Source organism: Chenopodium album, chromosome 4 (assembly GCF_948465745.1).
Source record: "Chenopodium album chromosome 4, dcCheAlbu1.1, whole genome shotgun sequence".
NCBI lineage: Eukaryota > Viridiplantae > Streptophyta > Magnoliopsida > Caryophyllales > Amaranthaceae > Chenopodium > Chenopodium album.
In genome coordinates, this window is record NC_137837.1 from 16,615,764 (window position 1) to 16,631,476 (window position 15,713).

The following is a 15,713-nucleotide window of genomic DNA, read 5'->3' on the forward strand; positions in this document are numbered from 1 at the left end:
AACTCCGGGTCATAGGTCACTTTGGGTCATGGGTCAAGGTTTGCTCGACCCTAACCTAAAGTTTTAAGTAGGGTCAACCAAACACGTTATGAAAAAGTTTTTTTTTTTTTTTTATTTATTTAATTGATTTTGGCTTATACTCTAACATTCTCACTAATACGAAGTATTAATTTTAGTCCCTACATGTTGAGAGAGCCCCGTTTTATCACCTTTGTTTATCAATAGGCAAAATCATTTAGGGGTTAAAAGTGTGGATTTTTAGGGACTACTTCAAGGAATTAGTTGGGGGAGCAAAAGTTGGATTATTAGTTTCAATTTTTCTGAAATGAACTGAACTTATTAATTAGTGATTTTTAACTACGAATTAGTGATATTTGATTATTTATTGATTATTTATTATTATAAATATGTGTGTATACAGATATACATATAAAAATATTTAAGAAAAATATACTATTATTATTATTATTATTTATTGATTATCATCATCATCATTATTATTATTATTATTATTATTATTATTATTATTATTATTATTATTATTATTATTATTATTATTATTATTATTATCGTCGTTGTAATAAGAGCTTAAAAGAATGAAATTTGGCTTTATATCATTAGCAATAACATTAGATATAAACCGAACTGAATTGATTAGAGCTGAACTGAACTGAACTGAACTGATTAGAGCTAAGCTGAACTAACTGAACTGAACTGAAAATAAATGTATGAGAACCGGCCCTAAGTAACTTAATTGAAAATTTGTAACTTAATCCCTCGATCTTTTTTAATTGCTTCACTTTGACCAACACGAAGTTTTATGCCATTGAGTTAAATATGGTGAAATATTGCGCAAGTGGGTTTGTTGGAAATTAAAAGATAAATAAAAGTGATAGTATATGAATACTGCGTAGCATATATAAAGTAATAAATGTAAGAAAAAAAATTTTAACGGATCATAGATAATTTCATCCTAAATATTAAATCTTTGCATTTCATTTTTCACAGATACTTACAACTAGCCTAGAAACCCATACTTAGGGTCTGTTCTCTTAAGTTGAAATTCAGTTTAGTTCAGTTCAACTCAGTTCAATGCCGCTCCTAATTTCCTTCTCTTATAAAATATTCAGTTCAGTTCAACTCAACTCAGTTCAATTCAGCTCAGTTCAATTCAGCTGAGTTCAGTCAATGAGAACAGACCCTTAATGCGTAGTATGAATTTTAATGAATCCAAACCATACTTAATATGCAATCAAATATCCCCAAGGCGGACATCGAAATAATGTCAATGAAAACACAGGTAGATGAAATACAAAGTTATAATTCACAAAAATGGTGGCTATCACTTGCAAGTACAGCATCAAAATACACACATCTCATGTCTATTAGAAGCACCCTTAACACTATAGTATGAGCTAAAGTTAAGTTCATTCACTCCCAAAGCTAACAAAAATACAGAATACAGATGAACAGGTCAGGTAAAAATAGAATCTTTAAGAGCAACCATGCGGGTCAGAAGTGGGCTACAATATCTGAGATGCACCTAAAATCATGTACCCTAAACATATTTCCCTCGATATTTGGGCTTCGATTCTTTGGAGAAATTTGATTCCCCATTTTCTCCCTGCTTGTAGCTAGTTGGAGCTGGAGCAAAAACAGCAGAATGAAGGTTGCCTTCATCTAACCACTTCAAATGGTTTGCCTTAAAATCTAAATGCATAACTTTAGCAGCGTCAGCAATTTTTTCAGTATATGATTCTACCTTCACCATCGTCAATAATACCCTGCTGTAACGAAAACTAAGTATTTGCTCAGAGACAGCAACCAGTTTGAAACATGGATGTTCTGGAAAAGTGGGATCAGGTGAATCCTCCTCTCTTAGCACAGGATAGAAGTAAACAAGCCTTCCGCCCATTACAAGCATCCTAGCAGCTAGATCAAGCAGATCATGGACACATTCAACCAAGCTATATGCTGCAGTCGATGGTATGTGGCCCGCTCTTTTGTCGTCAGGAACTGTGTAAGGGCCCACCACACCCTTGAGCAACTTTCTACCACCAGATTTACGTCCCCCAGCACGAACGCCATAAGGTGGATCGCAAATTATTGCATCAAACATCTTGCAAAGGAGCCAAAGCATCAGATTATTTGGAATGCCAAAAAAAATATCAAATTGAAGGTGGGGAGCAAATAGGACAAAACTATGAGCTCTATTCCTTTTATTTTTAGGCAACAATATAATGTGAAGATAAAAGGCATACTTGGAAAAATTTCTCAAAGCTTCTTCATCCCTTTTCCCTCTCTTTCATTCTTGTTCTAGAATAGGGTCAAATTCCATAAATCTTTATGTTACCTAATTTATAGTACACTTTGCCATGCAGAAAGGGTACATGCAAGCAATTTGCTACCAAATGTGTTAAATTAGTCCAAAAGTGTACCACTGTACCAATCAGTATTTTAAGTCGTAGCTTGCAGAAAGATTAGCAAAGCAGGTAACAGTGTAACACCATTCCTCATATCGTCATGGGATACATTTACACATTTTTTATCAAAAAAGGAATAAAACTTTTATCTTCACAGAATGATGGAAAAGAATAAGTACTTTGTTAGGGCATTATCAGGTACTGTATACTATTGAGCATTGACATATTCAGCTTTTGAAAAGTATTCACAGCTTGACAAACAGATTAAACTTCCATACACAGTATGTCAAAGATGTCCACAAGGGTTTATATTTACCCTTGAGAGCCGCCTAGAAAAGCAATCAACATGCTCAGAAAATAAGGTTACCACTTATGTGACAATTACTAATGCATCAAAATTTAAGCAGAATGTTCACTTTACCCTGATCAAGAATTTCAAGAGGAATATGGAGATAAATATTCACATTAGCTGCTTCATGACATAAATATTGAACTGGCAGCAAGATACTAGGGTCATTGCGGAGGTTATTTCTCAGCCAGAAAACAAACATCAGCCATGATCAGTTGTATACCTATTCAAGACAATAGAAAGACTGGAGAAAAAAGACATTGGCTTTATGATTACTGACATAACATGCTCATCATGCTACTACAAACAGTACATAGCCCAAAATCCAATGTAGGCTAGAGCTAGAAATTCCAATCAATCAATAACTATATATTAAAAGACACACCAGCAATGACACATGTCAGTTTTTGGTGTGTCCTTAGTATTAAAATTTAATTACTGTATAAATAGAAATGATATTTACCTTTTTTTTTTATATATATATATATATTCACATTCAATTAACTAATTAATATGGAAAATAGAATAGCAAAATATAATCTTTGTAAATATTTTTAAAAAATACAAATCTTCTACTATAAGTTTTTATGTGGCGAACATAATATCCGTTTCAAAGATACAATTGAGATAGACAAAAGTTAATGACCAAAAACGAGATATTACAATATATGATCACTGATAAGTATATACGTACATAATTTTTTTTGTCAATAACCGTGCATGGCAAGGGACCTAACCTAGTAACATCAAATTATCAGGTTTTATTTATCCGAGTGTTCACACTGATATAAGAAATGCACATCATATAAGAGTAAGAAAGTACCTCTTTAAGTCCAGCACGCCATGGAGGAAGGTTATTATCGGCCCTCAAAAGGGATATCGGTTCTTGCAAGCCATACTGCATAAATTACATGAATCATAGTCATAAAAAAAAGTGCCAGCACAGAAAGCAGGACTCAAACTACCTTTAGATTTTATATAAAAATAAAAGGCATAAAGAGAGATTTAGATCGAATAAACAACCACGTGGCTTCAAATTCTAGCTTGCCAAATACAATGGTAACTTAAACATTTTGAACAGTGAGCACGAGATCTTTTGATGCATGCAAAAAAATTACTGCTGGTTATCTTTGACATGTCCAAATATTTTTCTAGTAACTTTAAGAATAGGAAGTTGTGATTACCTGCTTAAAATTACTCCAAACATTACGGTCAGGTCCTCGTCCATCACGAACCACCCTTATATCTATGTCTGCACCCTAAAATTTACATCAGTGTCCTTGCCAGATAGCCATAATATACGTAACAGAGAAAAACACACACACACACACACACACACACATACACACACACACACACACAAAAACTTCTACTCAAAGAAAAAAAAAAAACTCTCAAGTGCAAAAAGGACCAACCATTGTCATTGCACCAAAATGTGCAGCAGCAACTAGGACACTCCCAGTGCCAACAAATGGATCATAAACAAGCTTCCCAGGGGCAGCAAGTCCTTGATTGGCCATTAGAAATGCCATTTCAGCATCCATTGCAGTTGGTCCTATGTAAACTCTGCTTTTTAGCTGATATGTAGGCAAGAGTTTTCTGTCTGCTGCACCAATCTCTCGCCCAAAGAAGATTCTCTTTTCAACAATAGGTGGCAGACCATTATTAGCTTCGTATTTATCAATCTCTATGAACCAAAAATTATGATCTGGATTTCGAAGATCCACTCGACCCTGAAATAGAAATTCAACATCTAAAGTAAGTGGTACATCTTAAATATCAGCTATCTCTAAGGATTATATTAAAAGACCAGAAGATAGCGACAAAATTAAGTCTTATATAGAATTAGGTTAATTTTTAAATTACCACCAAAAAATGTAACCATTTTTGAACTAACCACCCGTTTAATTTTTTATTTTAAATTACCACCCCTTAAATTAAATAAATGCTCAGATCACCACCCATTTCAAAAATCCAGTGGATTTTCCGTCTGTAGGCCCCACCTAACACTTATTCAAACCATTTTGACTTATTTTTTCCCCGATTTTTCTCCTTAAAAACGCTCTCTATACTTTAATTCACATTTCCATCCCCAAATTCAACCAAATTTCAAAGAGAAAAAATGTGAATTGGAGTTAGGAGAGTGTTTTAAAGAGAAAAATTGTGGAAAAAAATCAGTCAAAAGGGTCAAAATAAGTGTTAGGTGGGGCCCACATACGAAAAATCCACCGAATTTTTGAAATGGGTGGTAATCTAAGCATTTATTTAATTTAAGGGGTGGTAATTTAAAATAAAAAATTTAATGGGTGGTTACTTAGAAAATGGTTACATTTTTAGGTGGCAATGTAAAAAATTTCCATAGAATTATGAGGGCACAAAATATATCAGATAATTTATATATTTTTTTTTTTTTAAATATGGATGTTAGTGAGCAAAGAACTGTAACAATGTGCAGGAACAAATCAATCAATCAGAGCCTTAATCTCATAAGTGGGGTCGGCTACATGAACCAAAAGCGATAAATCCGTCTAGTCATCGACAAAAATCTTCCTCCATCCCTTACTATCAAATGCCTCATTCTCATGCAAAACCATATATTTCATATCCTTCCTAACTCTTTCTAACCAAGTCATTTTTGGTCTCCTTTTCCCTCGTTTAACCCCTCCATGGTCCCACTCCTCCACTCTACATACCAGTGCACCCTCGGGTACAAATGCCAACAAAACATCAACTAAAATATAAGAAGTTTGAAAGGGGGTTTTCAACACTTCATTTCCTGTCTAGGTGGGGAGTCAATAACCACTGATAAAGTTACAGCAATCCTGAACTTCCTATCAAAATTACAAAATAATTTCTATACTGCTAAGATTACATTGATAATGGCATATAGAGTACAAGATGTGGTACATGGACCTGATACTAGGATAAACTGATAAAGCCACCAAAGAATTTACTCAAAATTGCATGGTCTTAGTCATATTACTCATATAGGCTGAATAACACTAGAAACATGATTGTGCATTACTAAGCACAGCTGAAATTTTTAACTATATTAATCGTTCTATCATTCCTCAACATGAAACTTACACTGTCCAAGTAAAAATGGGGATCATCTTTTGATAGTGATACGAGCAACTATGACAACTAGTAAATGTACAAGTAATTGATATTTATCGGTGTAACTGCCTGGAGCAGGGGTATATTCTCTCTTTGTTTGGTCAACAGGAAGGGGGTGAGGGTTAAGAAGGGATGCTTTTACAATTAAGATCAGCACTAGCTACCCAAATGTGCAAGGCTGCAAGCTACATATGAGAAAAGCGAAATAATGAACCTCCAACTTAGTTTGACTTTCATGTTTGACAATGCACAACATTGACCATTAATATCTTTAGTGTTTTTTTTTTTTTTTTTTTTTTTTTTGACGAGAATATCTTTAGTTGCCTACAAGTAAAAATAATAAAAAGTTGATTTTTGAAAGTACATGTCAAGGTGAATCTAACATGATCTCACACGACTATATTTTTCCTTATATAGATCACAAAACATGGTCAAAGAGGTGTGTGAACAAGATCTCACATGACTATATATTTCCTTATATAGATCACAAAACATGGTCAAAGAGGTGAGTGAGAAAAGCATTGAAATGGTTTCAAAAAAAAGAAAAGCATTGAAATGAACAATGAGTAAACTAAAACAGGAAAGGGCAGTATAAATGAGATCAGTAGTTTTCTGATAACTGAGAAGGGCAGAACTGCCAATCAAAAAATATAAAACTAAAGTCATGGCAAAGTGTGGCCTCAAAATCATAGAGTATATCTCCGGTTTTACTTTTTTCACTTGTTGAAGCATAAGGTAAGAAAGGATTCAAGGAGATCATATAAATAGACCATTATGCTCCAATATGAACTTTTACAAAGACTTTGAATTGAGAAACTCTTTCAGCCTAATATTATTTTTCAAGTCTCTTTCCTTGTATCTCGCTTTAGTTCGGAGAGAACCTTAAATATTCTCAATAGGAAAGGCAGATTGCAAATTTGTAGGTCACAAAAACTATGACACCATTTGTCTGTGGTTTTAATGGTGACAACGCAAGCACCATTACTTAACATTGCAGCATAGCTACTCAGTTTCACGGGTAGTGTGGCTGGCATGGTTGAGTCATATACTATTTTAGAAAATTGCAAATTTCCAGTAGGAGTGCTAAGAGGCGTAAGAAGAGATTCTATAGCAGGCACACAGGACAGCTCTGTAGCTATTTTGAGAACCCTATGGTAAAATAGGAACAACAAAAGTTTTGAGATCATGCTTCTCGACAATTACTTTCGAGGAACATATTATGGAAGTCCATGGTTAAATGAAAACAAAAAAAATGTCTGAGATCATGCTTCTCGTCAATTATTTTCGAGGGACAAATCCTTTTACTTGGAACCACATCAGATTTTCAACTCATGCTTACAGGCTTTACCCTGGAATGCCTCTAAAAGATTTGCAGACTATCTGGGAAACTAACTTTGTAGCTTCTCTAAAATAGGGAAGTTTGCAAATTTATACCCTTCTCAATTTGATTGATTACTAAATTTTTCAATTATTTATTCCAGGGAAAGGGTTGCAAATCTTGTCATTATGTTAAAAGGTTTATGACACTGCCATTCCATTAATTTACCGGTCCAGCAGAAGAGAGCTTAGAATTACATGATGGACATAGATAAAAACTTCTATTCCATAATAGTTTTTATAGCTATCACAGAGAAAAAAATTGATAGACCATCTATTTCTTCAAAATGAAAAGTCAAAGGCCAAACAGTGAATAAACAATTTAGTGTTTTGTCTTTGAAATTCTAAGGGGTGAATGGCTTCAATTACAAGATTTATATCAACATTACAAGATAATATATATTGCAGCCTTTATCAATATCAATTCTAAATTGATATTCACCTAAATTCACTACATTATTAACACTTCATTGTGACATTGAAAGAAGACATGCAGGCACAAATAACACTACACTTGAATGCCCCAATATACAAATGATAAGCATGAATAACTATAATAAAATATACCTTAAAAGGAATGAAAGCTAGCTTCTGGAGGAGTTCTTTCTGCTCTTGGGTAGAAAAGGTCTTGCCAAAGCTGTCAATATTTATCTTGAAAGTATTTTCAGACGTCAAGTATGGCAACTTCCTATCATCAGGATAGGCATTCACAGCCTCCTCTAGCTGATCATAGCTAGTTCCTTCCCCCCATATCTCATACATTCCTTTTACAAGTATGCCTGCAAATTTTTGGTAGATAAAAGTGAAAACTAGCATAGCTTTTACTGACAGAGCTGAAAATTCTCAAAAGATTCAAGTACATTTGACACTACAACACCCTTTCTTTCACCTAACAAAACTGTTAGACTGCTTTGAAGAAAAGAACGTATTGATGGTATTCCTAATATGTTGCAAGTACAAACACATATAATTAATGTCATAGGTAGGTAACTGCATTTTTAATTTCTTTGTTATAACTTCAATTGGAACACACTTCATAGAAAAACTAGCTATAGGCTGTGTGGGTAATTGCATGTAATATGAAATGAAAAGATTTTTTTGTTGTATATTTAATGCAATTATAAATAAGTGGGGACAAATGATTTTATCATTTTGATGAGTGGTAAGAAAATATAATTGATGATAGTTTATGAATGTAACAACAACAAAAATCAGTCTTAATTCCAATATAGAATTGGCTACATGAACCAAGATTTTATCCTTTGTACACGCTAACCATGATCCTCTCCTCTTATTCCATTCTGTCTAAAGTCATATGCTCCTGCAAACCCAACTTCTTCATGTCCTTCTCAACTCCTTCCATACAAGTCATCTTTGGTCTTCCCTTGCCCTTCTCTAAGATCCCCTTGATCCCAAACCTTGACTTTTCTTATCAATGTGTCTTCCAACCTTCGTCTAGCATGCCCAAACCAAACACAATCAGCACTCCCTTATTTTATCCTTAATGTACACAGCTCTAACTTTCCTTATAATATCTTCATTTCTAATTCTATACTTAAAGGTGGTCCCACACATCCATCTCAAACATACGCATCTCTGCTACTGCCATCTTCCTATAATGATCTTTCTGAATGCAACATTCAAACCCATATAGCAACTGTGGTCTAATAACCATCCGATAGAATTTCCTCTTTAACTTTAAAGATATGCTACGGTTACAATGTTTACAATACCCTAGTTGTTGCTCTCCTTTTGAGCCAATGTGTTACATCTTGGTCAATTTCTCCAATCTTTTACAAAATCGACCCAAGTTCTTTAAAACAATAGCTCATGGGCACTTCCTTACCATCCAATGTTACCCATTGAATTTTGTGCACCTTTGGACAGAATAAATAAATTTGCATATATCAGATAGTAATTCCTTTTCTTTTCAAGTGAAAGGTCGTGGATTTGAGTCTTAATTGATTGATACATATTTAATGTGAAGATCATTTGAGTTGAGAGATTGTTATAGAAAAGGCATCGACATATGCCAAAATAGCATTTCTTTGTCTTGGATTTAAGTAATAGCATATATATGTTGAAAAGCACAAAACTCCTCAACAAATTTCAAATGATATTTTCTAAATGGTCAAGAAACCTCTATCATCCAATAATGAACAAGGTTTGTCACAGTTTAGTTTTGACTTGATCATCAAAGAATTCATCTACTACATGAAATGGACAATAGCCACTATCACATTCAACCTAATCTTCGTTGTATACTATGCTAAACATTTATCCCCCAAGGACCCAACATATATAAAGTACTTCTTTCAATCTAGAAATTTAGGACATGAGCTTCTTAATTTTCGGCGAAAAATACTCCAAGAACCAAAAAATGGTAATCGAAATCCTAAGGACAAAAGAAGGTTATTATGTAACTAGACATTCATTTTGGGTTTTTCCCCAAATGCCAATAATCTAACAACCAGTTTTATCACACTTGCAATCAACAAAATGGCACCAATATTCCAAAAAACACTGAATAGCAAACAAATCATAACAATCTCTACAAAACAAACCCAAGAACAAAATTCAATTCTTGAAAAGCTAGAGTACCCAATAAATGAAATCAAAACCAGAAAATTGTCAATGGCTAAAACCCACCAAAAAAAAAAAAAAAATAAATAAAATTCCTGCTTACTTCGTTTGGCGATGTTGCGAGCAATATCCTCAGAAGGGATATTGAAGAAATGGAAGGGGTTATCAGGGTGGAAGTTATCTGGTAGTTTCCACTCAAGTGAGTGGATTTCGCCATTGTTGTCCTCTGCAAAAGCTCCAAAAAGCTCAGCAAGAGCTTCAACTTCAGGCTTGCGATAATCTAATAATCTATGGAAGAATACGCACATATACCACATTTTAAACTCTCCTTCTCTCTGTTCTCTGACTCTCTCACACTCCTCTTTTTTCTGGCGATTCTCGATTTCAATGGTGGTTATTGAGGTTCAAATAAGGGTTTTAGAGTGTAGCGACTATTTTCGTTTCTAAAAGTCTAAAACCCAAATTTACTTCATTTATCAATGAAGTATGCCTAGTTAATTGACTTAATTCCCTATATAAACAAATTTGTTTAATTGGGTTATAATCGTCTTTTCAAGTACCAGTGGAGGGGTACATGTGTTATTTTATGTACTAGTTAAGGGGTACATGTGTAATTTTATGACCAAATAGTTTAAGCAAGTTGCATACCGTTATTGGACACCTCACCAAATTACTGAACAAATGACCACACTTTTTCAATTTAACACCAAATTAACAAAAATTCGTTTATGTGGCAGATAAACTTGTATTTGTCGTTTATCAAAAGGGTTAAAATTGTAATACGAAAGTATATGAGCAAAATCGGTACTTTTAAGGTAAAAATCGCTACTTGATTCGAGGCGGGGTTATACCTATGAGGAAACACAATTTTTTGTATGCGGCCTGATGTATCGTGTGGTAGGTTACCCAAGTTTCTTGGTTAGGGGTTACTCGAGTTGTCGGGGTTACTCCAGTTTCTCGATCAGGGGTTATTTGAATTGCCGAGGTTACTCAAGTTTCTCAATCAGGGGTTATTCGAGTTGCTGGGGTTACTCGAGTTTCTCGGTCAGGGGTTACTCAGTCAAGAATTACTCAAGTTACTCAGTTAAGGGTTACTTGAATTACTCATGACCTAATAACCCCTCGAGTAATCCATGACCGAATCACTCGAGTAACCCCTAACCGACTAACCCCTCAAGTAACCCCTGACTAAGTAGCCCCTTAACTAAGCCTTGATCGAAGTCCTTAAGTAACCCCTGACTGAACTTCTTAGTCTGTTTGGATAGAAGGAAATGGAGGGAAAAGAAGGGAAGGACAATGGAGGAAGGGAATATATTCTATTTGGGTAGCAATTTAGGGATGAAAGGAATTGGAAGGAACAGAAATGGAGGGATTAAATTCTAAGAAAATGATCCCTCCAACAATGGAGAGATTTGGAAGGAAAACTCTCCATTCCTCCTTCCCCTTCACCTCCCTTTCATCTCCCTCCCCTTCTTTTCCTACCCTTAACTTAACCCAAACAAGTTGTAAGTAACTCCTGACCGAAATTACTCGAGTAATCCCTGACCGAACTCCTTAAACAACCCCTGACAAAGTAACTCGAGTAACCCATGCAAGTAACCCCTCGAGTAACCCCTAACTAAGTAACTCGAGTAACCCTTGACCGAGTAACCCTTCGAGTAACCCTTGACCAAGAGAAACCTTCGAGTAACCCCTGTCCGAACCCCTCAAGTAACCCCTGATCGAGTAACCCCTAACTAAATAACTTGGGTAACCCCTGACCAAAAAAACTCGAGTAACCCCTATTAAAAAAACTCTGGTAACCCCTACCGCATGGTGTGGCCTGCTGCACCAAAAAATTACTAATGAGGAAAAGAGATGGATTTATTTACATCTTGGTCATTTGAAAAACATATTTTGTTTATCAATAAGAGAAACTTGAAATTTCTCCACGGTTACTACCTCTAATTTAATTGACGGTCGGGTAAAATTGTGAATTTGTGATTAGAGGGTTAGAGGCGTCGATTCAAATATATGGGTCGTGTTCAGTGAGATCAAATCAGGTCAAATGGAGTCTATTTTAAAGTTAAATCATGCTTAATTATTGTATCCATATGAGTAGAAATTGAATTGGGTTTTAATGGGTCCGATCAAATCAGTCAGTCGGGTCAGATTTTGACACTTTTATTGCGAGCCTATTTATCATCGTCTTTTTACTGGTGATTTTCTAAAATAAACATGATATTGATTGGTATAGGTTTGATTAATCATCAATAACATAATACTAAAACAGACACCAGGAATGACACATGTCACTCCTTGTGTTGTTCTTTCCCTCCAAAACTACACCTCCCTTTTTAGTAAAAAATTTTTTTTTTTGAAATATTCGTGTAATACAACTATAATAACATAATACTAAAACAGACACCAGGAATGACACGTGTCACATCCTGGTGTTGTTTTTTCCCTCCAAAACTACACCTCCCTTTTTAGGAATTATTTTTTTTTTTGAAATATTCGTGTAATACAAATATAATAATATTAATTATTATTAAATCAGGCTATGCTTACATCGATCATTTTGGACATATGTATAGCTAAATTTTCTGTCAATACAATAAATGATTTTGCTTTAAGTTTCGTATTTTTTAAAAAAAAAAAAAAAGAATTATTCTACTTAGCTTTTTTTTTTTTTTTTGGAAGTACATTGTATAGTATTTTTTTTAACTAAATTAATTCATTAATATGTTTCAAAAAAAATAATTAATTCACTAATAAAAGGTTAATTTTAAAATTACCACCCTTAAAACACACCTTTTTTTAAATAACCGTCCGTTAAATTTTTTATTTTATTTTACCACCCCTTAAATTAAAAAATCAAGTTAAGTCCCACCTTTTTCAAAAATCCGATGAGTTTTTCAGTTAGTGGGCCCCACCTAATGGCTATATTAAGCCTCTTTATTTTTCTATAAAATAGCTCCCCCAACTCAATTAGTTGATTCTTCTCCAATTTCTACCAAATTCTCACATACTTTGCTAAGTTGTATTTGAAGACAAACCCCCCACAAGTGCAGACGCAGAATTTTGCAATCAGGTATGATCAATTCTCTGTTAAAATTAAGGTTCTTGGCACATTATAATTGGGGAATTGGGGGATTACTGAATTAGGGTTCTTCGCACAAATTAATTGGGGAATTTCGTCAATTAGGGTTCCTATTGCTGATGAATTAGGGTTTCTATAAAATTTCAGAACAAAAGTACAATTTTATAACAAAAGTTTTGAAGAACCCTTATTTCATAAAAACATCCAATTAAATTGTGTCGAGAACCCTAATTTCATAAAATCCCCAATTAAATTATGTCAGGAAACCTAAATTTAGAAAATCCCCAATTAATTTGTTTGAGGAACCCTAATTCCAAAAAACCACCAAAATTATTTGCCAAGATACAAAAAGAATTGAGCTTACCTAATTGGCACTTAAGTGAATGCACTTGGTTGGGTCAAATTCTTCAAATTGAAGCTTATAAAAATTGGGAAAATTTGAGAAAAATGGTTCCAAGGCCGGAAAAGTGACTGGAAAGAAAAAAAAAAGGTGGTGATTTAAATATTTTTTTAATTTAAGGGGTGGTAAAATAATATTAAAAATTTAATGGGCGGTTATTTCAAAAAAGGTGTATTTTACGGGTGGTAATTTAAAAAAATTTCTTAATAAAAAGCCATACAACATTTACATTGTATAGGTTATTGGGAATAACATGCATTATTGATGTAATATATTGTATACTATTTTTAAATATTTTCAACACAATTAATCAAAAATCATTTTTTATTCCTCAATTGTAGTTTTAATAATTCTTGAATTATTATTTCATCTTTCTTATATACATTGCATTTATTTATTCCGTATAAGTTGCCCCATTTTTATATTATATTACAATTTAATTATGGGAAAATATTATTACTATCAGGCATTGCACGGGCACTAATCTAATATTAATTAGTTTTAGGGCGCCCTGAGTATAGCATGTCTATTTCTATCTTATCATTGATTTTTGTTTATTATGCTCGGAGTATCTATTTTGTTCGTAATAAAATCCATGTATTATGACATATCTCAAAGCTTAAGTTTTCGATGTTTACACGTGGATTTGACTCAAAGCGCGGTTAAATATTTCGTTCGGTTCAAATTAGATGATAAGTTTTGAATATTGATACTTGTAGACACCTATTTGTGTCTCCCAAAAACCAAACCCAGTGATGAGTACCCAATCATAATCGAATGAAACGAAAGTGTGGAAGGTCTCGTGTTGCGGAAAGTTTTTATTTCTTTTCTCTTCTCCCTGTTTTTGAAGACTTTATTTTAAGAAAACAACCAATCCAGTTTGGTTGGTCCATGATATGGGTCCAATAGTAGTGTAGTTGGATGGGGCTTGCAAAGACCTTTCCAACGATATATTATAAGCCCAATTCCGATGAATATTGAGGAAGTTTTGTCTAATTTACTAAACTGGGCCCGGTTTGAGCTTTATGTACGACCCAATGATCTAGGGGAGGGCCTAATATGATTTATCATTCCTAATGCAATTAGGAATGGTTTTAGTCTTCTAGAAGGTTCTTTTCATTCCTAATTCAATTAGCATTGATAAGTTGACTTTGTTGACTTTTCAGAGTTTTAATCAAAATCAAATAGCATTTTCGAAGAAATTATATTATTTTATCTTCCAGTATGGGAAATTTATTAGATTTTCGAAAACGCGTTGAAATCCAGTTTGGCGTCCAACCCCAGGCCTTGGCGCCTGGAACCAGGCTTGGCGCCAGGCGCTAGCCATTGGCGTCTGGCGCCAGCTAGCCAGGGTTGGCGCCAACCCTGTTTTGCGATCGTCAGACTCTGTTTTGTTAAATTATCTTTTTTGGATGATTTTCTCTATAAATATCGTATCAAAAACTCCGTTTTGATTCACCAATTTTCATTCATCTACAATTCATTCATCTACGATCATCATCTTTCATTCACCAATTCTCAACAAACATTAATTCTTTAGCATTCTTTACTTTCTTTAATTCTTTCTTACTTTTTCATACAAAATTCCGCATTCACAAGATCTAGAAACACCTAGCCATATTCGAAGTTGCCTTCGCCCTAGACGTGAAAGGTTTTAATTTCTGAGGGTTTGGTCCCAAATCTCTCTTTCAATTATTTAATTTAATTGCTTTGATTATTATTTTCCTTGAAGTTACTAACGTGTGTATTTTGTTATTAGAAAGAGGTACGAGGCATCAAAGTAAGTACTTTAATGGTTTTATTGATATTATGATGTAGAAATCATGTTTACATTGTTATTATGATTCCTAGTATCATGTCTAGGGTGATTTTAATATTAAATATGATTGTTATGATGTTTCCTATGTTCTTTCTAATATTAATTCATGTTAGTATCATGTTAGGGTTAAAGATTTGATTTTTATTGCTTAGTGACATGCTAGGGTTTGTTATTAATCTTGTTAGTATCATGCCTAGGATCTTGCTATTTTTATTATGCTTTAATATTAACATGAATATGATTATGATTGTTACAATGATTATGAATATTATTATTTTGATGATTATTTTATTTATGATAATTATTTCAATTATTATTAATATGATGATTATTTTCTTTTATGATTATTATCATGATTATTTCAATTATAATTTATTTTTATGATGATGATATTCATTATTATGTTGCTTGATGCTTATTATTTATTGCTTGATCACACCTTTTATGCATGCTTAAAGGGAATTTGGTACTTGTAATCACGCTTAATAAGATAATTAATAATCTTGTTAGGGTTAATTGTGATTAAAATTCAAGTGATCGCCAATAATAGATTTATTTGTGCA

The 15,713-nt window shown here is 33.6% G+C and overlaps 1 protein-coding gene across 1 annotated transcript; it reads right to left on the reverse strand.

Moving 5' to 3' along the window:
• Positions 1–1,314: 1,314 nt before the first annotated feature.
• Positions 1,315–10,248, reverse strand: LOC145626769 (uncharacterized). Its single transcript, XM_081679247.1, has 6 exons — positions 9,953–10,248; positions 7,834–8,045; positions 4,188–4,505; positions 3,957–4,031; positions 3,596–3,670; positions 1,315–2,119 (listed from the first exon to the last, which is right to left on the reverse strand). Exons 1-6 carry the CDS (start codon positions 10,164–10,166, stop codon positions 1,559–1,561), a joined length of 1,455 nt encoding a protein of 484 aa, XP_081535373.1. The 5' UTR covers positions 10,167–10,248; the 3' UTR covers positions 1,315–1,558.
• Positions 10,249–15,713: the final 5,465 nt, after the last annotated feature.

What these genes read in the sequence shown, in the direction of transcription:
- LOC145626769 (XM_081679247.1), bottom strand. Translation starts at nt 10,166, where the DNA reads ATGTGGTATATGTGCGTATTCTTCCATAGATTATTAGATTATCGCAAG. An exon ending in ATTTTGGTGCAATGACAATG is followed by an intron (nt 4,032 to 4,187) that starts GTTGGTCCTTTT and finishes TGTAAATTTTAG; the next exon opens with GGTGCAGACATAGATATAAG. An exon ending in TTTGGAGTAATTTTAAGCAG is followed by an intron (nt 3,671 to 3,956) that starts GTAATCACAACT and finishes TAATTTATGCAG; the next exon opens with TATGGCTTGCAAGAACCGAT.